Raw genomic sequence first — 26,873 nt, forward strand, 5'->3', positions numbered from 1 at the left:
CCAAACCTTGCCTTTTTTTTTTTTTTAAGATTATTTATTTATTTGAGAGATAGAACACACAAGCAGAGGGAGAGGCAGAGGGAGAGGGAGAAGCAGGCTGAGCAGGGAGCCTGACTCAGCCCATCCCAGGACCCTGGAATCCCGACCTGAGCTGAAGGCAGATGCCCAACTCACTGAGCCACCCAGGAGCCCCCAAATCCTGTCTTTTAAAAACAGCTTTATTGAGATAGAATTCACATACCATACAATTCACTCATTTAAAGTATACAGTTCAATACTTTTTTAGTACAATCACAGGTGCAACTATCACCACAGTCCATTTTTTTAGAACATTTTTATCGCCTCAGAAAGAAAATCTGTACACCCTTTAGATATTGACTCCCATTCCCTTATCCCTAAACAACCACTAATTTGCCTTCTGCCTCTACAATATCGTGTATTTTGAATATTTCATGTAAATGGTATACAATATGTGACCTATTGTGTCTGGCTGCTTTCGCTTAGCATCACGTTTTCAGAGTTTGTTCACTCATGTCATAACATGTATCAGTACTTCATTCCTTTTTATAGCTGAATAACAACCCATAGTATGAATATACCACATTTTGCTTATCCACTCTCCACTGATGGACATTTGGGTTGTTTTCACCTTTTGTCTCTTGTGAATAGTGCTGCTAGGAACCACTCATATACAAGTTTTTTGTTTGAACACCTCTTTCCAAGTCTTTAGGGGTATATAGCTGGGAGTGGAATTGCTGGGTCATATGGTAATTCTTATTAAATGTCAGACTGTTTTCCACAGCAGCAGCATCTCTACATTTCCACTAGCAATATGTGAAGGTTCCAACTTCTTCATATCCTCATCAACACATACTTCCCTTTAAAAAATAATTTAAAAAATATTATAGCCAACCTAGTGAGTGTGAAGCGTTACTTATTTCATTGTAGTTTTGATCTGAATTTCCCTAGTGACTTATGATATTGAGCATCCTATCATGGACTTTTTGGTCATTTGAATATTTTCTTTAGAGAATTGTGTAATTAAGTTCTTTGCCCAAATTTTAATTGGGTTGTTGAACTGAGTGTGCTTTATATGTTCTGGGTACTAGACCTTATCAGATATATGATTTCAAATATTTCTCTCATTTTGGGGGTTGTCTTTTCACCCTCTTGATAGTGTCCTTTAATGCTCAAAAGTTTTTAGTTTAGTTGCAATTCAATTTATTCTTTACTTTGTTGTTTGTGCTTTTGGTGTCACATCTAAGAGCCAATGCCAAATCCAAGTCATGAGGATTTCCTCCTATATTTCTTTTCTTTTTTTTTTAATAATAAATTTATTTTTTATTGATGTTCAATTTGCCAACATACAGAATAACACCCAGTGCTCATCCCGTCAAGTGCCCCCTTCCTATGTCTTTGATCCATTGTTACTATTTGCATGTGATACGGGATAATGGTCAACCTTCATTCTTTTGTATGTGAATATTCAATTGTACCAGCACTGTCTGTTGAAAAGACTATTCTTTCTCCATTGAATGACTTTGGCACCCTTATCAAAAATCAATTGATCATAGATATATAGGTTTATTTCTAGACTCTCAATTCTATTCCATCAGTATGTTCAGCCTCATGCCAGTGCCAAACTGTCTTGATTACTGTAACTTTGTAGTATATTAAAATTTTTTCACCTTTTAAAAAATATTCATTCATTCATTCATTCATTCATTCATTCATTCATTCATAAGTAGGTTCTAGGCCCAATGTGTGGCTTGAACTCATGACCCCAAGATAGAGTTACATGCTGTACCTACTGAGACAGCCAGGCACTCCTGCAGTAAGTTTTTAAATCAGGAAGCTTCATATCTTAACCCAGATATGAAAGAAATACCCAAAATATCTAATATAAGAAACAAATGGCTGTGGCTACTTTTGCACCACCTTACTTCCTCCCATTCCCAACAGAGCCAAACATAAATCAATCCGGAGCCATGGTTAAGCAATAGTCTTTCTTTAATTCCCCTTTGCAAATGGAAGCCCCTGAGCTGGTCCCCACCCCCACCCCTACCCACAATGTGGGGTCCCCCAGATGCAAGACCCCACCTCAACTTGGTGGGAGGAAGAGAGGAGCACCCTCTCCGCAGGATGGTCCATTAAAAAAATCCTAGTCATTTAAGAAATGAGGCTGGGGACAGGAGAAGGGAGCTGGAAGACAAGTTCCAGGTCAGGCCAGACTGGAGATGTTGGGTTTGTGAGGACCCTTGAGAAGGGTTTGCAAGCACATCCTGAAGCTCAGGGCCAGCATGGCTGAGGGAAAGAGACAGACAGCCTGACAAGGTCCTGCCTGCCTGGTTGTGAACACGGACACTTACCACCACCACCACCACCACCACCACCACCACCACCATCACCACTATCATTACCACCACCACAGGCCTCTGGATAGAGAATTTTCCAGTTACTCTGGGATAGGGTTTGTTAAGCATCCCCTCTCTGGCCCATGATCTGGGGCATCCCTGGGGTCCCCCTGAGACCAAACCTGGGAGGAGGAGGGACTCTAGGAACATGCAAAGGGGGGGAGCAGAGACCCCTGCCCCACCCCGCTGTTCTACAGGATGGTGGCTCCAGCTGCATCTGGGCTCCGAGGGTCCTTCACACCAATGATGAAGTTGTTGGTTCTTCGGCTGCCATGGACCCAGGATAAGACATCTACCTTCTCCACATGGTGACCCCTGGCTTCCAGGAACTCAATCTCTTCCTCTGTGAACTCACCTGAAAACCATGCCCCAACATGTACATATTCAGAGTGTTTAGAGCACTGGCTTAGGAGTCCTAAGGTCAGATCTGAGTCCTGGTCCTGGATGCCCACTGAAGAACTGCATGACCTTGGGCAAACTGCCTTACCTCTCTGAGCCTCAGCCTCCTCATGCATAAAATGGGGATTATATGAGAAACTACCCCATGTAGCTGTGATAGGGATTAAAGGAGATAATACATAGAAAGCACTGAGTTTAGAACCTTGCATATAGTACATGATAAATAATATATGGTCATTCCTAATATTGCAAAAAAGGGCTGTGGGCTCTTCATCTCCACCTGCCTGGGCCAAGCTACCATCATTACTTGTCAGGATAGCCAGGTCGCAGTCATTACGGCATAGCCCACTGACTGGTCTTTCTGGTTCCAGTCTTGCTTCCTTACAACCAATTCACAGAGAGCCAAAGGGATCCTTTTAAGCCATTAGTCAGACCACTCACTTCCCCTTCTCAAAACTTTCCAACAGCTTTGATGACTCTTAGAAGAAAATCCAAAGTCCTTACCAAGGACTCTAACACACAACATTATCTGGGACCTTACTACCTCTCTAAACTCCTCACTTCCTTCCACTCTCTCCCTTAATTAACTCTGCGTTAGCCTCCTTGCTGTCCCTCAGGTAGGCCAAACATGCTCCTGCCTCAGGGCTTTGCACTTGCTGTTCTATTTGTCTGGAATGCTCTCCTCCTAGATAGTCACAAAACCGGCTTCATTACTTCATTCCAGTCTTCAGGGAGAACTTCCCTGACCGCTATCTAAAACGGCAGCCCTGTCATCTTTACCTCACTTTATTTTCTTCCAAAGTACTTAATGTTACCTGTTTATTTATTCATTTACTATGTCTCTCTCCATTAGATTATAAGCTTTTGGAAGGCAAGGATGTCTTGTTTACTATTGATCCTCAGTGCCTTTACATGGATGAATGAAAAAATCCCTACCTTCTTATGTAAGTTCAGGTCCTTGCCATTTCTTGCCTGGCCCAACAGAGTTGCTGTTTCCCCAACTTAACCACCCCCCACCCTGTTTAATCCATTTCCCCTACATAAAACCTTTCAGGTCTATTCCACCTCCATTCAAGTGGATAAAGTCCATGCTTCTTAACATGGACCTCCATGATAAGCCCTGTAACCTCACCTCCTACTATTCCTCAATAAAGATCTGGTCTTCTCCTTTCTTCAGGTGAGATAATTTAGGGTAGTTCTTGAGGTAAAGATATAACACTGAATAGCAATGAATAACCAAGTCAGAAATGTATTTCACTTTCAATCCTTTGGATAATGGCAAGGACTAAGTTTTAGTCTGGCCTCTAACATTTCTAACCTCCTTCTTCAACAGAGAAAGCAGGCCCCAGAACCTTCTGAGGAAACAATATCCACCTAAAACCTACAAATAGTTGATTTTTTATAGCGATTTAGTTTTATTTGTGGCAAATGATGCTACTTTTCCATTTGTGATTATGATATAATATTTACCCTTAAAATACACTTATTTTGAGAAGGAAATCCATTTATAGATGCATATATGTAAATAATGGTTCAGATGGTATAAAAATGGGGCAAAATTCATGAAGGTGTTGGATAAATTCTAAAGTTTAGGAAATAATGTCTCTAGTCTAACAGGCCCCTGGCTGCTCTCTGAGCTATTTTTTCTGACTTTTGCCCATTTTTCCAGAACGTTCTAGGTTCTGGACATGCCAAATACCTGCTCAGGCTTCAAGGCCCAGCCGGTTGTCACCTCCTTCATAAAGCCTCCCAGAGCCCTCAGTGGATGAAATTATCTCTTTGCCAAGCCTCTACTCTTCATGCTCCTGTCTCAGACTGTGAGTTCCTTAAGGTGGGCTAGGATGAATCAAAGCCCCCTCCCTCCCACTAAGTAACTTAGCATAGAGCTTCACATTCAGGAGAGTCCAGAAGTTATTATCATTATCCAGGATCCAGAGTATTACCAGCCAAACCACAGGGTGTGACTGCTGAGGACTTAGGTCTGTGACTTTTAAAGTGCTTCAGTCTAGGAGATACGCTATGAAGAACGGAGTCTTTGGTATCAGCTAGGTATATGTTCCAATCTCAATTCTACCACTTATTCCATGGGCATCAGTTTCTTTAATCTATAAAATGGGGATGATAATACCAAGTAGGCAAAGACTATGTCTCATTCAATGTTCTATCCCCTTTGGACTTGCATAATAATACATCGATACATCTGTTGTAATAAAAATTCTTCAAAGCTGCACATACTTTCCCATCTACGAAATTAAGTTGTGTCTAAAATTAAGCACCCATACTTCTTAGAAGAAAGTCCATTTTCTTACTGTAATCTACAAGGTCCATGATCTGGCCCCTGCCTGCCTCTCTGACTTCATCTCACTCTCACCCTGGCCTTTTTTCTACGTTTAAAACATGCCAAGCTCATTTCTGCCCTGAATTCTTTGCATACATTCCCTTAGTCTACAAAATCTGTCCCAGTTCTTTGCATGGTGGGCTCCCTCTTACTCTTCAGATCTCCGCTTAAATGTCACCAAAGAGAAGCCTTCCCTAGTCATCAAGTCAGTCCTATACGTCAGTCTGCAGAGCATCTATTTCACTTTTTCATATTTCTTGGATTACTTATTTTCCTGTTTGCCTGTAAATGCTGTATCCCCAGTACCTAGGATAATGCCTGGCACACATTAGGTATTCAATACAAACTGTTGAATGAATGGTTTGTAGAATGAGCAACTGTATCTTATTTTACAAATTAGAAAACTGAGGCTCAGAGTGGACACATGAATTTCCAAGGCCACACAGCCAGGAAATGACAGAACTGGTTCCAAGCCCCACATCTTTCACTGTTCCAAAGGAGTAGTTGAAAGTAACCAAACTTTCACTGGCAGGAGTTGTACTGATGGAGGCAGGGACACCCTGGGGAGAAGCCCCTTTCTCCACCGGCCTTTTGTCCACCCCATGGGGATCTCTGCTCTGCACTCACTGTCCACCTGCAGAAGGTTGGACTGCAGGTCTGGATGCAGACGGCCATGGGCCAGGCTGTCACTCAGGTTTCGGTTCAAGGTCAGGACATTCAGTAAAACCTGTGCGTGGGCAAGAGGTAAAAGTCAGGGCTGCCCCAGAAATGGGGATTCAGAACTCCCCAGGTCTCACCCTTGGGCCAGACTTCTTACTCTTTGGAACCCTTACACTCGGGGTATTATCTGAAGAGTTTTAGAAGACCAGGTAGGCTTGTAATGACTGTCCCCATTTCATAGAGGTGGAATCCAAGGTCCAGAAAGGGAAAGTAATTCGCTCCAGAGTTAGAGAGAGCCAAAGAAGAGGTACCACTGGCAGTCTCTTATAATCTGGTCTGGAGCTCTCCTCCCTTTTCCCTGGCCAGGACAGGGTTAATAGCCCGGGTCATCTAGGGCACAAAGCGGGGGATTTTTAGCTTAATGGTTAGGAGTGTGTGTAGGCTCTCAAACCAAAGTGCCTTCCCATTCTTATTCACTGGACCTAACTTCATAACCTCTTTGTGCTTTGGTTTCCTCATATACAAAGTGGAAATAAGGATTCTTCCAAATGTTGGGAAGACTAAAAGAGCAAGCACATGTAACACCATGCCTGGTGTTTAGTAGAACTCCATAGAGGCTAGCTGTTGTTACTGTCTCCATTTTACAGATGAGGAAACTGAGGTTCAGAGAGGTTAAGTGAATTCCCCAAAATCACACAGTTGGAAGTTGGTAGCACTTGGGCCGGGTCCCAGGGCTATCTGATTCCAAAGTTCAGGCTACTTAACTCACCGTCTGCTAAATTAAGTGCCTGGCACATACATCAAATGTTCAAAACATTTGTATAACTGTTGTGAGACATTCTGGAGAGTAGGCAATTCCTTTCAAACTCAGACCCTAAAGAGGCCTGCTTGTATACTCAGATCCTAAGTAGAGGTATCATAGGACTTGAGGTTTCTTTGACAGACCTAGGCAACCTAGATTCTATATTACCTCTCAGTTCCACTGACCCATGATTTTCCATGCAACTTGGAGGACAGGGAGCTTTAGGGCTCCATTTTGGCTAAGAAACTCAGCACAGCCTATGTCCCCAGTGCCCAGGATGGGCCTGTCACAAGGTAGCCTCAGCCTATGTTGGTTGAGCTAGGGATGAGAACAAGCCAGAGACATAAAGACATTACAGTTCAGACCACACCCTGGCTGCTGGCCACAAAGGACCTACCATGGAGAAAACCTCACCTGGGTCAGGCCGCTGAGGCCCCGGGCAGCTCCATTGGCCCCTAGGGCGAGGTAGGTCCCACACAGTCCCTCCGCTGGCCGGACCACAGTGGGCAGCAAGAAAGACAGTGGTCGCTTCCCTGGCTGCACCGAATTCTCCTGTTGTCAGAGGACCAAGTGCACAGGGGATAACAGGTAGGGGAAATTTTCATGGGAGACTGGTCCCTTCCCAGGTAATAGCTTGCTGTCTCTGAAATGGGCAGGGTCCCTGGATAACCAGGGTGGATAGTGGGCCCACTGACTTGCTATGAGGCTATCATGGGTCGTTGGGGAGGAGGCCAAGCCAAGACAGATAGCTAAAGTGAAGAACAAAACAATCTCCACCCTGGTCATCTCTATCTCTTGTTGTCCTGCCAGGGACCCAGTATGCAGGGGAGAAGATTACTGGCCTCCAACTAGACCATAATTTCTATCTCCTTCTTCCTTTGACCAACAAGAAGCTGAGCCCCATCAGCTCAGCATCACATAATCATAGACCATTGTGCTGAAAAATGCCAAAGCATCAAATGGGGGTTAATATCCTTATGGTACAGGTGAAGGAATTGAAGCCAACAGAGGAGGCAAGACTTTCCCCAGGTCACATAGTGAGACAGGGACAGAGTGGGATGAGGTTTCTTCAGGCCCATCAGGCTCCAAGCCCTAGACTTGGGCTGGGGATGAAGTGAACACCTTGTTTAGGCTCCTTTTCTTTATACTAGAAGTTCCTAGAGGAAGTAGAGAGGAAGGGGCAGCCACATTGCTGTACCTCTAGCCACATTGCTGAGACCTAGCCTCAAGGTCCCCATGGGAGGAGGGAAGCAAGGCCCTACCAGGCTGGGTGCAGAGTGATTAGCAGTCCTGTTGGGCCAGGAGAAGTCTAGCATCTGGCTGTTGAGCAGAATCCCCGATGGAGTGATGAGGCCACTTCCAAAAGGCCGATTCAGGGAGCTGGGGGTAGAGGTTAGGGCCAGGTGAGCCCTGAGGCTACCCTCATTCCCATCTAGCCCCCACCTCTTCCTGAACCAGATAATCCCCACTGCCAGGTTCTATGTCTGAGCTGGCATACCTGACCATGGCCACAATGAAGTCATCAGGGCCCATGATCAGCACCTGAGCAGCTGTGGGGGCCCCATCCAGCTCATAGACAGGCAGAAGTGGGGCAGGGGCCGCCTGGGAGTCATTGATGTGGCCCCGGAGGTAAGCGGCTTCTACCTTGCTGAAAAGACAAGGGGTAGAAGATTAATACACAGCAGGCTCTCATTACATGCCACCTACCACACTGTGGTGCCTGTTTGTGCAATTATTTGATTAATGTCTCTCTCTTCCACTGGACTATTATGTCTATAAGAGCAATCTCTCATTCTGAGCATATGGGAAATATCCAGGAAATCGTTGTTGAACTGACTTGAGTTCATTTAGGTGTTATCCAGATTCCCTTTTAAAGATTTATTTATTTATTTATTCATGAGAGACACACACACAGAGGCAGAGACATAGGTAGACGGAGAAGCAAGCTCCCCACAGGGAGCCCAATGTGGGATTCAATCCCCAGACTCTGGGATCATACCCTGAGCCAAAGGCAGATGCTCAACCACTGAGCCACCCAGGTATCCCCAGATTCCCTTTTTATTTTTTTTTAAGATTTTATTTATTTATTCATGAGAGACACAGAAAGAGGGAGGCAGAGACATAGGCAGAGGGAGAAGCAGGCTCCATGCAGGGAGACTGATGTGGGGCTTGATCCCGGGACTCCAGGACGATGCCCTGAGCCAAAGGCAGATGCTCAGCTGAGCATCCCCACTCTGACCCACCCAGGCGTCCCCCCAGATTCCCTTTTAGAGCCAACTTTTATTTCATGCTTGAATCAAGAGTCTTTTAGTTATGCGACTTTATTTACTCAATCTTCTCTTTGAAAATACCTGGGGCATAGTGGATGTTCAGATAATACTGATTTTGAATGAACAAACAATTAATTTAACCTAATATTTGTAGTTAACTGAAGTTTTATTAAGACTTTAGTCAGAGGGACGCCTGGGTGGCTCAGCAGTTGGGTGCCTGCCTTCGGCTCAGGTTGTGATCCCAGGATCCAGGATCCAGTCCCACATCCAGCTCCCTGTGAGAAGCCTGCTTCTCCCTCTGCCTATGTCTAGGCCTCTCCTTCTCATGAATAAATAAGTAAATCTTAAAAAAAAGAGTTTAGTTAGAGAAGAGTTTTGTATACAGGGATCTTTGGTTACTATTAGAATTTTTTGGAATGCCTCAGTGGCTCAGTGGTTGCCTTTGGCCCAAGTTGTGATCCCGGGTCCTGGGATCAAGTCCCGTATCAGGCTCTTCACAGGGAGCTTGCTTCTCCCTCTGCCTATGTCTCTGACTCTTTTTGTGTCTCTCATGAATAAATAAATAAAATCTTTATTAAAAAAAAGAATTGTTTTCAAGGCACAGGAAGACTTGGTACACAGTAAGTCCTTAATAACTACTTATTGGAAGAATTACTTGAATGAATTTAATATAGGTGTGTGTGTGTGTATGTGTGTGTGTGTGTGTGTGTGTGTGTGTTTTAGAGCTAAATTGAAAACAACATGCAGTTCTCCAGACTTTTTAAAGTTTGGCTGAGAGTTCCTTACTGAATAACTGTCAGTGTGGTGATTCTAGTTGATTAGAGAATGACAAGTTACCAAGGATTACCGAAGACTCTCATTCCCATTTCGACCATAGAGGCTGGAGGCCACACAGAAGAGGAACAGAGGGCTTTGTTTCAAGTGGATTGCATGGGTGGACAGGGGCTTTGTTTTTAGCCCCCATCCTTGTGGCCTTGAGCTGCTTATTGTTTTTGGTTGCTGTTCCTTTTGCTTTTTAATTATAAGCTATTCGTCTTGTCTCGTTGTTTTCAACTTAGTTCATAGAGTTGTTTGAGTAATACTACAAATTTATGCTAACTATATTTTTGGTTTCTGATTTTTCCTTAAGCTAGCCTTTCAGTCCATCAGAGTAGCAATTAAATAGCAACCATTCTTACTCACCCCTATTGCCCATAAATACTACTATTTGTTGGATATTTATTTTGTGCCAGACAACGTGCTAAGCACTTAGCATATATGACCTTAAATAGTCCTTATCACAATCTCATGAGTTTGGCACCATGATTGTCAGACACCCTGGTAGAAACTGAGACAGAATTTAAATGACTTGCCCAATGTACAAAGCTAGTGAGTGGTGAGGCTGGGATTTGAACTGAGGCAGTCTGGCCAGAGCCCACAGTCTTAATAGGATGTTATGCTGCGAGTGTAGATACAGTATAATCAAAATCCCCATTGCCTCAGGTATTTGCTTGAAGACTTTTTATTGTTCTTAGGCTTTCTTTTCCCACTAAAAAGGGGGCACAGGTGGGCACAGATATGTGCCCTGCTAGAGTCAGAAAGCTTTGAGAGCCAAATGACACAGGCTAACTCATCATACAAATGGGGAAACTGAGGTAGGTTCTGGGAGAGGCAACTAGTTTGAGCGGGAGCTGAGCTGAAACTGACTTGGGACTCCAGGTCTTATTGCTTTACTAGCTGCTTTTCACCTGATCCTTTCCTCACACCCACCACCACTTCTGTGCCCTGAGGGTCCTGCCCTGGGACCCACCTAAGCATGTCATCCATGCTCTCAGTGATGGTAGAATCGTAGACAGGATCTCCCAGTCTGCTGGCCAGGGCTAATGCGATCTTCAGGGTCTGAAAATGTAATGGGGTGTGGAAGAGGCTGCCAGGCTCCTCCCAGTACCCACACTAACGATCCTCATGTGAGAAAACTTGGAGGTTAGTCCTGCCTCATGGCAGCACCCGTCCCCCCCGACCCATCTTCCAGTGTACCAAGACCCAGAGCAGGGTAGAGGGGTTGGCCTTGCCTCTGCCACCCAGTGAAGAGCCTGTTCCCGGGACACCAGTGTGGTGAGATTGAAGCCTTCAAGGATGTTGAGAGCACTGATGAGGGCAGGACCTGTATGTGGGGGTGGGGGACTGAGAACCAGGTGGCCTGGAAAAAAAAAAAAAAGAAAAAAGAAATGACCAGGTGGCAGGGGAGGGGTCAAAGCATCTCCACATTCCACCATCACATAGATTGAGACTACTGCACTGACCCCTCATCAGACAGGGAAACTGCATTGAGAGGCAAAGGAACCCACATAAGTTCACATGGCAAGTAAAGGGCAGGGCCAGGACTTCAACCCAGAACACTGGTCTTCAGTTTCCTCTTCTGCACAAGGAAACTAAGGTCTAAGAGTTCTGTAGTCTTCCCAGAGTCATGATGTGTGCAGAGCAGGTGTCCAGATGTCCAGAGTCCTAAACAACCATGTGTCTCCTTTTAGCTCCTTCCACAGGGCAGGATACTATTCTGGGCCACCCCCAAAACTTTGTGCGAGCAGCAACCTCCTCATCCTATTTGAGGCCCCTGTTATTAGATGCTTGGACATTGAAGGAATAATGATAATATGTGACACATAACATTAACATTAACTGATTAACTCATTTAATCCTCACAATGGGTAATGTCATTATCCTCATTTTATAGGTGAACAAACTGAGGCACAGAGAGGCAGCTGGTCCTGTTTACAGGAGACAAGGGAAACCCAGAGCACTCAAGGTACTGGCATTGCCAAGAGGACCCAGGCTGGGGAGGATATAAGTATAAAATCAAATAAGCATTCAGTATCCACTCTGATCAGGACTGCATCATCTCAAATCTTCATGGGGACTCTGAGAGGTAAGCACTACTATTATCTCCATTTTCAGGAGGGAACCATGGCTCAGAGTGGGAAGTGACTTGTTCAAGGTGAATGGCACAGCTAATACTCAAACCCAGGTCTTCCTGGTTCCAAAACTATGCTCTTCTTCTGCTCTATATACCATCACCTCTGGTAGAAGAATCAGGGTAGAGGGTGAGGCCTGGAAACCTGAACTCAGAGGTGACCTGTCCTGGGGCTTGAGGTGATCCAGACCTCCTAGAGAGGAAAGAACCCGAGAACTTTCTGAGGGACCTAGGAACCCACCACTTTGGGTTCAGCAAACATGGACTTCACCCATGTCATAAGCTTGGTTTTCCAGGCTCCTTGCTAGTTTGAATTTGGTAGGTTAAGTTTCATTCCATCACTGGGCCTCAGTTTCCTTTTGACACAATGGGGGGACAGGTCTATAATTGTTTTGAAAAGTTTGTTCAATACAAAGCTAGATGCACTCTGGTCTTATAAATTCTTCTTAGGAAGTACAGGGCAGTGGGAGTGGGGCTGAGGCAACATAGAGCCCAACAAGAAAGTCAATGGCCATAACCCCAACTTCTAGGCCTGACCCTCTGACCAGACCTCCCTTCCCATATCCTAAATATTTGGGGTAACTGACTCCATGACTACTTCAGAAGGTGGACTGGCTCTGGCTTGCTTCAACAGTTGGCTGCCCAGGCAGCTCACTGCCTCAGTTTCTCTCCTGAAAAATGGGGAGGAGTCTCTAGGCCAAAAGGAAGTAGCCATGGACTGGGAGGCTTCCCCTGAGCAGGGACCCTGAGAGCTGGGAGAGAGGTCACCTCTGTACACGCCACACACAGGATTCTCCACGAGGGCACTGTAGTTGCTGAAGTCCTCCTCAGTTATGACACCCCCTGCATGCTGGGCCTGCAGGGGAGAGAATGACCCCACCACAGCTGTGAGCCATACATTACACAGTGAGCATATGGGCTTGGCCTATGGTATATGTTTGAATCAAAGACAGATTAGATGTTCATAACTTTTGTGCCTTATGAAATTTCCATCATGGCCTTTAGGGACCCCATTAGCCCTGGGTACCCCAGAAAAAAGGAAGGGGAAAAACTACTACCACTGAGCACCTGCTATGTATCAGACATTCTATGAATGATCTCCTTAGATTGGCATCCAAGACCCTTTGTGATCTGGCCCCTGCCCACCTCTCCCACCTCATGTCTTGCTATTCCCCAGTGAGCTCTATACAGCCACCAAGAGTGACCTACAGTTTCTGAACTCATGACTCCATGCCTTGAACATTCTACATTCTCTGTCTACGTAAAGGAATGTTTTCTGGGGCACCTGGCTGGCTCAGTCCATAGAGCACGCAACTCTGAGCATTTTGCGGTCCTGAGTTCAAACCCCACATCAGGTGTAGAGATTACTTTAAAAAAAAAAGGAACATTTTCAATTTACAGAATAATTTGCCTATAAGATATCACAATCAAATTCTTTATTTCACTACAATTAACTAAAGCTACTCCAAAACTGTGAACTCTGGATATCCTGGTAGGAATGACGCTCATTGCATGTAACCAAGCACTCTATTGATCAATGAACCAATTTTGTACAAACCCTTGGGCTTTTTCCATCCTTTCCAGCAGGGTTAATTTTCATTCCTAAATTAGCATAAACACTAGGAATCCTCTCTCTCTCACTCTCTTTGTGTTTTTTAGTACTTGAAACCTCTGACTTCTAATCCACCTTCAGTGAACTACACACCGAATTTCTTGGATGGTATGTGTTCCTTTATTGGTCAAGTTTATAAATTTCACTTTGGGTTTTTTTTCTTTTAAAGCTCAGATAGTCTTTGTCAGAGTCTCCTCCATTTCCTTCTTCAGAAGATCCAGGTGTGGCTAATCAGAGCGTTCCTTTTCCAAACCAGGGACTGGTTTGGGGATAGTCATAAGACCTCTGACAGGCTGATAAGATATAACCTGGAGGCTTTTACTGTAACTATTGTAATGAGGCATGCTCTTTCTCCGGGATAATTTGCTAGAAAGATGGCCAGTGCAGAGCAGGAGAGAAAGAGATCTGACAGAGAGTGAATTCAAACAGAAGAAAGTAGAGTCATGGCAGAAAGAGAGACAGACAGACCATTGCCTAGCAAAGTGGATGGAGCTGTGGATCCAGGAGACCCATAGCCAGTACTCTGTTGGACTTCCCAGTTAAGTCCATTTGAGATTGGTGTCTATCTCATAGCCATAACTCCAGTGCCCAGCACAGGGTCTGACACCAAACAGGCACTCTGTGAATGTAGAATGAATGGCAGACCAATTTAATTCCCACAACTGAATGGTAGAGATACATATAATCACCCCAAGATACTGATGAGAGAATCACAGAGTTGGTCTATGTATCCTTATCTTGAACATAATTTTCTATTAGGGGTTTTGAATTACTGACAACAGTTCTCAGAACCCATTACTACCTCAGACTAAGTCTTTCTGGTTGGTTGGTAAGCCCTTGTGTCAATATCCCCAGGCCTGACAGTCACCAGTGAAGGAGGGGTTTCCCTTAGTCCCTACAAAACCCAAGAGCAGGATGGGATTGCGGGCTCAGGAAAGCTGAGGCTGATCCTAGGTCTCTGCCAGGCCTGGGAAGGACAGGTCAAGACCCTGTACAGGTTGGCACTAGCCCTAGGGGGCCCAAGGGCATCTCTCACAGTTCCATCATCCCAGGGGGTTCTTTGTGCTGCATCCCATCAGCTGCTCCCACCCCCAAACAACCACTGATCTAATTCCTACCACCAGAAGTTAGTTTTGTCTATTATAGAATCCTAAGTAAATGGAATCACCAGTAAATTTATGTAGAAAGACAGAAAAGGAAGGAAAGGGAAGAAGACGTCCCTGCAGTAGGGACCTTCAGGGCAGAGGGCTCCCCAAGTGCTCACCTCGGCCACCATCTCCAGTGTGAGATTACCTCCTGCGTAGAAGGCGGCAGGGCCGGAGGTGCCCAGCACATCCAGCACTGCAGCCAGGTCAGGCCGACGCAGCAGTGAGCCAGGTAGTGGCGGGTGGCCCAACGGCAGGAATGTCTCACGGAAACGCTCAGATGCATTGGGCGGAGGCTGTTCGGCCAGGGCACGGGCTGCAAGTAGGGACAAGAGGTTGGGCAGGAGGCTGAGATGCGCTATAGGTGGGTGGCTGAGTGGCTGGCCCTAAGAGCTCTGGCCCCCCAAGCCTGTTATGGGGGAGGTAGGGGGTGTATATGGGCCCTTCCCAGATCCCCTCATTTGAAGCTTAATCCCTATGAGGGTAGGATGGGTGGGGAGGGAGCTAAGGGAGCAAATGGAAGAGAGGTACTTTCTGGCTTGGGCCCCAAATCTCTGAAGTTCCCTCTTCCCTTCCCATCAATCTCATGCCTTTCTCCCCACCCCCAGGCCCCACTGACCTAGATCATGGGTCACGTTGAAGCCATCTTGGGCCACAGCTGCTGCGAAGGCCAGGACTTGGGACCATGGCAGCCTGGGGGGGCCGGAGAGCAGGGGGTGGAGGAGATCCTGGGGGGAGGAGGAGGGGTCCTGGGGGAAAGGGGGGTCCTGGGAAGGTGAGTCCTGGCAAGGGAAGGGGATATTAGGTGGGGGAGTTGGGAAGGAAAAAATCCAGGAAGGTAGGAGAGGGCCACCCAAGGAGAGATGCAGGCAGGGGCCCCTGGCCCCCAGGGGGAAGGTCTTTACCTGCCATAGAGCTGGTGAGCTTCATGTAGCCCCTTCACCATTCCGGGGACCCCCACCAAGAGCCCAGGCTGGGCAAGGCGGGCAGGCGAGGGAGAGAGGAGACCAGGTCACTGGAAGGGGGGGGCTGGGCTGAACTCTGCAGAGCCCCAAGCCAGGGATGGGGGCTGGCACAGGGGAAAGACACAGGCCAAGTATCCCAGAGGAGGGACAAGCTCTCCCCAAGAAGGCATTCCTCCCATTTCCCTGACTTACTATCAGCGAATGCAGAAAGGCTTCCTTATCTATCATAATTGAGGGATTTATAAATTAAGAAAACCCTTTAAAGAACCAAAACATAACCAATTAAGATGGAAACCTGTCTACATTGGATTATATCTACTCCTGGCTTTTAAAATAATGGACAAGGGACTTTCATTTAACCTTTTCATGATCACACCACCATTACTCAGCTGTGATAACTCAGGCATGTGCTTGGCTTTTGCCACTGTACCAAATACCTGTTTTTCCCAAGTTTGTTCTATTTCCTCCCTTGCTCTCAGTGGATGGTGGGTTTGCCTTTAGCAGTTACTCTTTACTCTTCCAATATGTGTGTGCTGGAAGAGTTATAGTCAATAGGCTCCGAATGAGATGTGTGAGTTATAGTGCAGGAACTTTGCAACCTCTTAGGCTGTTCAGGCTTCCAGATAGGTAAGGTTGCCAGAGAAGTAAGGTGTTGCTGTATTGCCTGTTATCAACCATACAGATCTTTTGGTACATGATTTCATTATTTTATTTGGGGGGCTGCCTATCTCCCTCATAACCTTAAGAGCACCCTGCTTCACTCTTTTCCTCACTTCCATAATAATTACCCAGCAAAGTTATGTTTAGGTTAGCAGAAAGGCAGTGAAGGGGAACCATCCCTGGATTCTCTCTTCTCACCAGGGTCCCCACCTTGGTTTCCCAAGATCTCTGCAGGGCCTCTTCCCTGAGGGCCCCTGGTGCAGACTCCCGAAAATCAATTAGGTGGCTCTCATTTCTTCGGATGTCATGTACCAGCATCACGCCCCCACTGGGAGAGACACAGAAGGGGAGGTTGATAAGATACTACCCCTCTAAACAATTAACCTCCCACCCTTTAATCCCCAGTGATGATGGCTGTAGGCTAAGTTTGTCACAGGAGTCAGATGTCTGAGCCCCCTCTAGCAGGGGTTCAGAGACTCAGCCACTGTACAAGGGCGGGGAATGAAATCAAGGAGGTTGGGGACCCAAAGACCAGGGACCTCTTCTAGCCTGTTACTTGAGACTTTAATCCCTGATTAAGGAAAACTCAGAGACTGGAAGAGCAAGATGTTCTACCTCCTGCCCCGCCCTAGACCACACAGATGGACCCCTGCCAACTTCCTGCACCTGCCTCTATGGTATGCCCGGGCTCCCTCTCCCAGGACTGAATTATGTAAGGATGGACTGTATAGCACTAAAAGGGGGATTTCTTTGGTAGGGCCTGCAGGGCTGGTATTGCAGGAGCCAAGCTATGGACTTTGTCAGTTTGTCCCTTTTCTGTGACTTATTTCCATCTGAGATGGGAGTTGCATCTGAGATGGTTGGCCTGACCAAAGTTACATAATAAGGAAAGACGAGCAATAGGGAGTGGTAGGAACTATGGCCAAGTGGACAGCACAAGCCCCATCATGCTATTTAGCCCCAGATAATTGCAGCCATGTGGGTATGTGGACAGAGTGTTACCGGGTCTCCTGATTGTTTAAGAGATGTTGAAAATCTGGATTTTTATGAAAATTCTTAACTTTTTTAACAATGGCAAACAAATTTTTTAAAGTTTAAGTGTAGAAACCAAACTAATCTGTGCACTGGGTATGGCCCATAAGTGGCCAGTTCTAAGAGTTCTCAGCCTGTTTTCAGAGGACAGAGGGTCCATGGTTTTCATCATGCTCACAGGATTTGTTTTAAGGATTTGTAAACCGTAAAAGTTCAAGTACTCTGCCTTAATAAATAAACTATACCTCTACCTGTGCACTTTATAGTTTATAAAAGCCTTTCCCCAGTTAAAAAAAAAAAAAAAAAAAAGCTTGTGAAAACACCTCCTCTGACTCCATGTAAGGAGAAGGGGGTAGAATTGGGTGTAGAAAGACAAAATGCAAGGAGTTAGGGCCCAGCTGCCCCTCTGGTCAAACTCGAAGACCACCAGGATGAGGCCTACAGACCAGGGTACAGAAATAGACCCGGGGAAACCCAACCTCCACAGCTGGGAGCTCCTTACCCGCCCAAGCCAGAACTGTGTGGAGCCACGATTCCCAAACACAGGGCTGCTGCCACAGCGGCATCCACAGAAGATCCCTGTTTACTGAGCACCTCGATGCCCAGTGATGTGCAATGGGCAGCATCAGTCACCACGGCACCCTGGTGAAAGATCTGGGGGAGGGAAAGGGGACTTGGTGGGGGCAGTAGGAGCCCCCTGCCTCCGTAAGTCATCACCAACCCCAGAACCCCCACAGGTGTTGGGGGTGGGAGCCCCGCCTTCTGGTCCTCTATGATTTTCCCCATACTGTCTCCAGTGCCTCTTACCTCATCAAGTTCCTTCCTTGTTCTGTCCTGCTCATACCTTGAACCCCTCCCTTTGGGACCTTCCTCTCCCCTCTGTCTTCTCTCCTTTTCATTTGCTGGCCTCCTCCCCCACTCTGCCATTCCTCAATGCGATTCCCAAGGTCTCCACAAGCACTTCCCCACTCCCTCATCTAGAGTTTCCTCCTCCTGCCCCCCAACTCCCTCACCTGAGGGTCCCCGAAGTAAATCTGCATGACGAGTGCCACAGTGACACCCGTGGCAAAAGTGAGGCAGGCCGTGACAATGACTGTGAGTCCATCCTGGCGGCAGGAACACTCGGCAGCTGCCGCAGAGAACGGATCCTTGCGCGTCTCCCGCAGCGGTGACCCGTCCTGGCTGCCCATCTCGGACGATGTGGATGGCAGCCGCTGCAGCCTCGCGGACTTCAGGAACGAGTCCGGGTCTGTGGGGCGGCAGCCAGGTGGGTCTGGGCACCTTACCCGGCCCTGCCCGCCCTCCAGGCGGTGCTATTCGGCGGCGCCCTCCCCCCGCCCAAGCAAACCCCACTGGACAGCACTGCTCGCCCTTTGGCGTCTGCCCAACGCACCCCAGAACCGGGACCGTGGCAGTCCCAGCTGAGTAGAGAGAGAGATCCTCGGCTGGGTGACAGGAGGCTGGATGCCAGGCCCCTACCTATACCAAACTTCCTGGGATCTGAGCCCCAGCCAGGACCTAGGACTCAGGGCAAATAACACTTCCTGGAGTGGAGGGGGTTTGGGCCCTCCCTGGAAACCAGATCCTGCCCCAGCTGGGGCCCAGCCTTCTGTGCAAGGAAGTAGCTACAAAAACTGAATGGACAGACACTGGCTTCCAACCTCTCTTGGCTTGTCCATTCACTCATTCAGCAAATACAGAGGGCCTGCTATGGGTCTGGTCCTATGGTAGATGCTAGGGGAAACAAATAGACAGTTGGTGCCCTCATGGGGTTCACAGACCAGTGGAATAAAAGAAAATAAACATGTAAACAAAGGAGTATATCATTACTACCTGTAGCAAGTGTTATGAAGAAAAAGAAGGGTGAAAATGATAGAGAATAATGATGTGTGTTGGGGACTTGGCTGGGACTTGGCAAGGCTTCTCAGTGGAGGTGACTTTCAAGCTGAGAACTAAGGGATGAGAAGGAGCTAGTCATATGTAGAACAAGGGGTGAGTGTGTAGAGTGTTCCAGAAAGGAACAGTAGGTACAACCAGCCCTAAGGTAGGAATAAGCTTGATGCACTAGGAAAAAACAAAACAAAAACCCAAAAACTAAACCAAGGCCTGGGTGGCTCTGTTATAATGAGCAAAGTGAAAGAGTAGTGTGGTGGAGGCTAGACCAGGTGCACCCGGCCTTGTGGGCCTAGTGAGAAGCTTGGATCTACTCCTAGGAACCATGGGAGGCCAGTGCAGAGTTTTAAGCAAGAACTGGAATCCATCTGTTTTATATTTTAAAAAGATACCTCTGGCTGCTATATGAAAAATGAATCTGAGGACAGTAAGAGTGGAGATGGGGGAGACCTCAAGGCCATTTACTTGTTGGGTGACTATGAATGAGTCATTTCAAGTCATGAGCCTCACTTTCCTTATCCTAATAATGGAGTTAATCCCTAACTGGCCAAATGGGTACAAGGATTCCATGAGACGATGCCTACCAGGCACTCTCTAATTATTTCCATTCCTTTTCTACCTTGGCCTGTGCTGAGACCTTCTTCCATCCATAGCTTCTCTCTTCTGGGTTATATATTAGCCTTGAAACCAGTTCTCTAAATGGCCTAAAGGTCCTGGATATTTGTGAACAGTAAAGAAATAGCCTAGTACCTTGACCTTAATACCCTTACTGTATGTACAATGTGTTTTTAAAAGTTCATTAATTGTGATGCCTGGGTGGCTCAGTGGTTGAGTGTCAGCCTTTGGCTCAGGGCATGATCCCAGGGTCCTGGGATCAAATCCCGCATTGAGTTCCCCACAGGAAGCCTGCTTCTCCCTCTACCTATGTTTCTGCCACTCTCTGTGTGTGTCTCTCATGAATAAATAAATAAAATCTTAAAAAAATAAAAATAAAAAGTTCACTCATTCAATAAATATTTTTTGAGTACCTGCTATTATGCACTAGGAGTATAACCCCTTTAAAAAGTCTGTGGAAAAAAAAATAATAAAAAAATAAAAAAATAAAAAGTCTGTGGGAGGGCACCCCGGGTGGTTCAGTGGTTTAGCACCGCCTTCAGCCCAGGGCCTGATCCTGGAGACCTGGGATCCAGTCCCATGTCAGGCTCCCTGCATGAAGCCTGCTTCTCCCTCTGCCTGTGTCTCTGCCTCTCTCTCTGTCTCTCTTTCACGAATAAATAAAAATCTCAAAAAAAAAAAAAAAAAGTCTGTGGGATAATGCTGAAAATCGACTGTTAAATTTTCCTGTTTAAAATACTGGGATCCCTGGGTGGCGCAGCAGTTTGGCGCCTGCCTTTGGCCCAGGGCGCGATCCTGGAGACCCAGGATCGAATCCCATGTCGGGCTCCCGGTGCATGGAGCCTGCTTCTCCCTCTGCCTGTGTCTCTGCCTTTCTCTCTCTCTCTCTCTGTGTGACTATCATAAAAAAATAATAATAATAAAATAAAATACAATACTGTCATGGAAAAACAAAAACAAAAACAAAAACAAAAAAAATAAAATAAAATACTGTCATGGCTCATCAATGCCAACATGATAAAAATCCAAGCTCCCTGGGCAGCCCCGGTGGCTCAGCGGTTTAGCGCCACCTTCAGCCCAGGGCGTGATCCTGGAGACCCGGGATTGAGTCCCTCGTGGGGCTCCCTGCATGGAGCCTGCTTCTCTCTCTGCCTGTGTCTCTGCCTCTCTCTTGTTCTGTGTGTCTCTCATGAATAAACAAATAAAATCTTAAAAAAAAAAAAAATCCAAGCTCCCTGACCTAGCATTCAAGGCCTTCCATAATTCACCCTCCCCCCTTTTGTGTAAATAAGAAGCCACATACGTCTAGAGATAATTTTTAGAAAATACTTATGATGGTTACTTTTGAGGAAAGATACTGAAGGTAGGAATGAGATGGGGTGGGAAGATTTCTTGTTTGAAATTTTTACTACATATAGATTTCCTTTTTTAAAAAAAATATATAGGGGCAGCCTGGGTGGCTCAGTGGTTTAGCGCCGCTTTCAGCCCAGGGCCTGATTCTGGAGACCCAGGATTGAGTCCCACATCGGGCTCCCTGCATGGAGCCTGCTTCTCCCTCTGCCTGTGTCTCTGCCTCTCTCTCTCTCTCTCTGTCTCTTATGAATAAATAAATAAAATAATATATATATATTTAATATTTTATTTTTTAAAAGTGATCTCTACATCCAACATGTGGCTCAAACTCACTACCCCAAGATCAAGAGTTGCACTCTCCATCGACCAAGCCAGCCAGATGCTCCTAAATCTATCTATCATCTATCTATCTATCTATCTATCTATCTATCTACATATATATATTTTTAAAGATTTTATTTGGGGATCCCTGGGTGGCTCAGTGGTTTAGCGCCTGCCTTCGACTCAGGCACTATTTTCTCTTTAAAAAAAAAAAAAGATTTTATTTATTTATTCATGAGAGAGACAGAAAGAGAGAGAGAGAGAGAGGCAGAGACACAGGCATAAGGGGAAGCAGTCTCCATTCAGGGAGCCTGATGCGGGACTCAATCCAAGGACTCCAGGATCACACCTTGGGCTGAAGGCAGACGCTAAACTGCTGAGCCACCCAGGGATCCCCAACACATATATTTTTTAAATAAAGAGCAAAGATTGTGGGCAGATAGGAATAGACAAGAGGACTTTTACTTTCCTTCATTGTTTTCTTTTCTTTTTTTTTTTTTTTTGGACCATAAACATGTAATGTATTTTAAAAATTTTATTTAAAAAAAAGAAACCTGTCTTCTGGAAGCCTCCTTCAGCTGATCATACTTGCCTCTACTTCTCAGCACCAGCACTTCATTTACACAGTCTGTAAATAAAACTGGAATTCATTCAACAGACAGATGTGAAATATCTACCATGGGCGTAGAACTCTTCATGGTCCCTAGAGGTTTCAAAAGAAGTGCAGGAAATGGCTTTGAACTTGTATTTATTGATGCTGACTATATTTCAAGCACCTTACATACATTCCCTCATTGAAGCATTTCCATAACTTTATGAGATAGGCCTACTCTCGCCATTTTACAGATGAGGAAACCTGAGGCTCGAAAAGGTGAGATTACCTACGTAAGGTCATAAAATGAATCAATGGCAGAAGCAAGAGTAACTCAAAACCTCCTTTCCATTGCTCCACAAGGCATTGGGAGCCATTTCCACACTCAAAAACCAACCTTATAGGCTAATTCTAGTTGATACTTCCAGGTACATGTCCTTAAATCTGTTTTCTCCAATCAGCTATGAGAGACCAGGAGGGGAAGTGATATGGCTCCATCAGAGTTGGACCTAATCAAGACTTTTTAGCCCATCAATCATTAAGTTATTCATTTATTCAACAAAAATATTTACTGAGTACCTTACCATGTAGGCACTAGGGCAATAATACCATTGATTTTACTCCTATGTAAGAGCAACAGCAGGATACTGGGAAAAGGTTAGTTTGGAATCAGAAGAAACAAGTCTTTTGGGAGAAATATGATGAGTTTAATTTTGGCAATTATAAACTTATGGGACACCAACAGGAGTTGTCTGGAGGCAAATAGCCTAGTATGCATCTGATTTTTTTTTTTTTTGCATCTGATTTTTATCTGCTTAGATGCTGTTTCTATTCAATTTTCTTTTAGAAAACAACAGAGTAAGAGTGAGTGTATAAGTGTAGCCCTTTGGAACAGGTACCTCTTTACAGAGACTGGTTGAGAGACAGATATGTATGTGACCAGCACCAGGTCAATGAGACACAAACTTAGTTCTATTGCTGGAACTATTGGAAAGAGAAAAGCTTTCCTTCTGTCTAGGTTGCTAAAATGGTAAGGTTTAAACCCATTCCTGTTGGGGGCATCTTGCCCCCACAGAATGAGAGGCTTTCTAAAGATGAAATCCATAAAAAGGAAGGCAAAGCAAAACACAAAAGCCAATTCTTTTTTAGGTACCTTGATCTAGTTATGCCTGAGGCACCATATCCCTGAATTTTTCAGTTATGTTACCCAATAAAATTCTCTTTTAGGATTAGCTCAGTTTTAACTGAATTTATGACAAAAAAATCCTGAACAGAGTTGACCTGGTAAGTCTAGAGCTCAGAAAAGAGGTCTTGGCTGGAAACTAAGGTCATCCTTGACTTGCTTATTCCTTTAAGGGCAGAATTATTAAAGATTTTTGAACCAAAGAATGACATGATCAGAAGTTCAGGGTGGTAGGTGGATTGGGGTTGGGGGAGCAGAGGACAGAGAGGGGGTAGGGAGTAGCTAGAAGCCTATGGGTAATACAGGTAAGAAAGGATGGGGGCTTAGGCTACAGTGGTGATAGCAGGAATGACGAGATGGATTGCAAGACACTTAAGAGGACAGAGAGCATCTGATTACCATTTGGAAGTAAGAGGAAGGAAGAAAGTCATGGGTAGCTCCTGGGCTTCTCTACCTTGGAGACTGGATGAATGGCAGTGTCATTAATGGAGAATGACACTAGAGGAAGGACAATTATGGGGAAGAGATGATGAATTCAGCATAGAACATCCTGAAGGTGAGGCACTTGCAGGACATCTAGAGGCAGATGCCTGGGACAGAGAGGAACTCATGGGCCCGGAGCTCAGAAGAGAGCCAAGACTCTCCCCAACCTTACAGTGGTCACCATTTAGCTCTATTTCCCACAGGGTCCGCTGCGGGGTACTTGGTACTTGGTTCTGGGGAGTGGCAGGCTAAAGGCTAGCTGGGCACAACCAAGGCCCTGGATAAGAGGATGGGGCAGTGCCAGGAGATGGCACCTCCAGGTTGAGAACATAGGAGATCATGTTTGCCAAAAGGCTAGTCCAGCTGGCAAAAGGAGCCTTGGGGCTTAGAAGCAGTACTCCGAGACACAGCATTGAAATTACTACATAGGTATGATGGTAAGGGTACTTGGAACATGAGTGCACAACCATGACATAAGGTGCAGAGTCCCAGAAGCTCAGGTGACAAGGGTCTCTGCTGGATTTTTGTACAGATGAGAGTGGAACCTGTCTTAATTCTCCAAGGTACTCCCTGAGGTTTGAGAACTCTCCCCTGTAATTCTTTCATCCTGAGATCGCTCATTCATTTATTTATTCAGTAATTTTTATTGAGCCTTTAGCACTATGCTGGAAGGTGGAGAAAGGATGGTGAACAAAGCAGTCACAATCCTGTCCTCATAAGGCTTATTGTTCATATAATCACAGGCTTGATAAATGTTAAGACATTTATAGGGAACCAGGAGATAACATGTCAGGGGCTTCCAATCTCTGGGTTAGGACAGATAGGCATTCCTAGTTGAGCTGGAAGAGGGAACTAGGGCTCAGGTCAGGGTAGATGTGCCCATTGTCATACAGTGAGTCAAGGTAGTGCTGGAACCAGAAGTAGCATTCCTGACCCCTGAATAAAGGGCCTGGTTTCAGGCTGTTATCCACCAGGACACATCTTCTCACTACTTTCCCTGCTACCTCTTGATTCCAGGGTTACTACCTCCAGAAAAGAAGTTTTGATCTGCAGCGTGGACATCTGATGCCCAAAAGCCTCCCCAGCCTTTTCTACTCCTCCCTCCAGGTAGCGTACAGTCTAGTTAGGTTGTCAGGGGCTGCTAGGAAGGACGAGATAACTGGAAAATTGTGGAGAGGGAAAGAACTTCAGGCTATCAGGCTGGGAATAGCTATCGAAGGGCCATGCTAGAGAAGGCTGGGTCAGAGAGGCAGGATCTGCCAGGCTGGTGAGGGAGAGAGCTCAAGTGCAGGCACTGGGAGGAAGAGTGAAGCAGAAGGATGCTCTAATGCCAGGAAGTGACGTTGAGGGAAAGAGGGACGGGGGATGGAGGATGAAGAATGGAGAGGAGGATAGAGCTGGGCCACATGGATAGGAGGGAGAGCCCTAGGGAAGAAATGCTCAGAGAGCTCTTGGCCCTCAGGTCTCCCCCCACCCCAGCCCTGTCTCCCTCCTCCCTCCTCCCACCCCTTGCAGTCTCTTCAAAGGCTGAGAACACAGTGAAATTCTGGAGCCTGTTTCCTAGGGGGCAGGGTACCTTACTAACATCCTGGCCTGATCCATGCCTCCGGAGGGGTGAGGTAATCCACAGGGCAGCAGAGGCACTCTGGTCCCCAAGGACTCTGAGAGGTCATGCAGTCCATCCCCCTGTCTCCCAATACCCGGCGCTCACAAAGGGAAATCACATTCTCTTTACCCCTTCCGGAACACGAAGATATTCTCAGCTTCTCCCTAAGGTCTGTCCTTCCCACAATCCATGGCTGTGGGGAAGTTCTGAAGACCTAGCCTCTACCCATCCTGCTGCAGTCTGACTTGGTTTCTCCTATCTTGTTCTTTGTGACAAACGGACACCCTCTTCTAGGTGGTCACAGCTGTCCCCTAGGCTCTCCTCTCCAGCATTCCTTCCTTATTAGTTGGTTCTTCCCAAGAGGTAACCCCAACCCCTGCTACTGCAGTTCCTGGCACCGTTCTCCCTTGTTTCATCCTAAGCCTCCAAGGCAAAAATGCATCTCCATCCCCACTAATGAACAGAGACATGGGAGGAGAAGGGAGAGGTTCAGGAGGAAGGGGATGAATTAGGGAGATGGAGCCTGGAGGTGATGCTCCGCGCAGATGAAGGACCGGGGACGTCCCAGGGGGCAGGGACGGGGCCAGCGGGCCTCACCGGTATCGGGGTCTCCTAGGAAGGCGTCCTCGTCCTTGCGGCCCCTCAGAGGGGCCGCGGGCGCCGGCTCGTCCTCCGGCAGCCTCGGGAAGCTGGTGATGCTCATATAGTCCACGGGCGAGTAGGCGCCCAGGGCGCTCTCCTGACTGGCCTCGTTCTCCGCCGCCATCCTCGCCCGCGCCCCCCAGCAACGCAGCGCCTGCCGGAAGTGGTGCGGCGGGAGCGGGGGGGGGTGGGGTGGGGGGGGTGGGGGGTGGGGGTGGAGGGCGGGGCCTGAGCTCCTGGGCAGCCAGGAGGGGGCGCCTCACCACAGCCCCACGGGCCTCGGGGTCTGACTGCGCACCCCTCCCGCTAGCGCTGTCAGCCTGCAGTGGACCGGCAGGTGGGCGGTGCGCGGTCCGCACAGGGCCTGGAGAGCGGTCCTGAGAGCGCGCGGGGGCTGGGGTGGGGGTGGAGAAGAGCGCTGCAAGCGCGACCTTAGTGGCTAGGGACACTCTATGCAGCCCAAGGGACAAACCCCTTCCTCCGTCCAGTTTGAGCCAGAATCCTTCTCAGACCCCAGACTCTCTCCTCAGCCCACAGACCTTCTTCCACTGACCGCGAACCCGTCCTCGGCCCCAGACTCCTCTTTGGACTTTGATCTCAGACTCCTCCTCCGACCCCAGACCCCTCTTTCAATAGACTTGTCCTTCACACACACACACACACACACACACACACACACACACACACAGTCCTACCCTTACTTCATCCCCAGACTGCTTCACTTAGAGATTCCTCCTCAGATGTCTCTCCTCGGACGTCACATCTCCCCCCTGACCCCCAAAACTTCTCAGATTCCTCTTTCAATCAACCCCTTCTAGGACCCCTACCTATTAGCATAGGACAGTGAGTCCAAACTTGAGTGTGCGTTAGGATCTTTAAAAGCAGACCCCCCCCAAAAAAATAAATAAAAGCAGACCCCCAGATTTCTCTCTAGAGAT

The 26,873-nt window shown here is 46.8% G+C and overlaps 1 protein-coding gene across 6 annotated transcripts; it reads right to left on the reverse strand.

Annotated features, from left to right (window-relative positions):
• Positions 1-1,992: 1,992 nt before the first annotated feature.
• Positions 1,993-26,110, reverse strand: GGT7 (gamma-glutamyltransferase 7). Of its 6 annotated transcripts, none has more exons than XM_025469803.3 (15): positions 25,891-26,109; positions 18,261-18,496; positions 17,750-17,901; positions 16,426-16,543; positions 15,496-15,563; positions 15,210-15,283; positions 14,710-14,906; positions 12,602-12,689; positions 10,935-11,062; positions 10,673-10,761; positions 8,112-8,261; positions 7,876-7,993; positions 7,028-7,165; positions 5,779-5,878; positions 1,993-2,769 (listed from the first exon to the last, which is right to left on the reverse strand). In XM_025469803.3, exons 1-15 carry the CDS (start codon positions 26,057-26,059, stop codon positions 2,606-2,608), a joined length of 1,989 nt encoding a protein of 662 aa, XP_025325588.1. In that variant the 5' UTR covers positions 26,060-26,109; the 3' UTR covers positions 1,993-2,605. The 6 variants fall into 6 exon arrangements, with proteins under 6 accessions (XP_025325588.1, XP_025325587.1, XP_025325589.1 ...); XM_025469802.3 differs by having other exon boundaries at positions 16,414-16,543; XM_025469805.3 differs by having other exon boundaries at positions 2,707-2,769; positions 5,786-5,878; positions 25,891-26,110.
• Between the last annotated feature and the right edge of the window lie 763 nt (positions 26,111-26,873).

Source organism: Canis lupus, chromosome 24 (genome assembly GCF_003254725.2).
Source record: "Canis lupus dingo isolate Sandy chromosome 24, ASM325472v2, whole genome shotgun sequence".
NCBI lineage: Eukaryota > Metazoa > Chordata > Mammalia > Carnivora > Canidae > Canis > Canis lupus.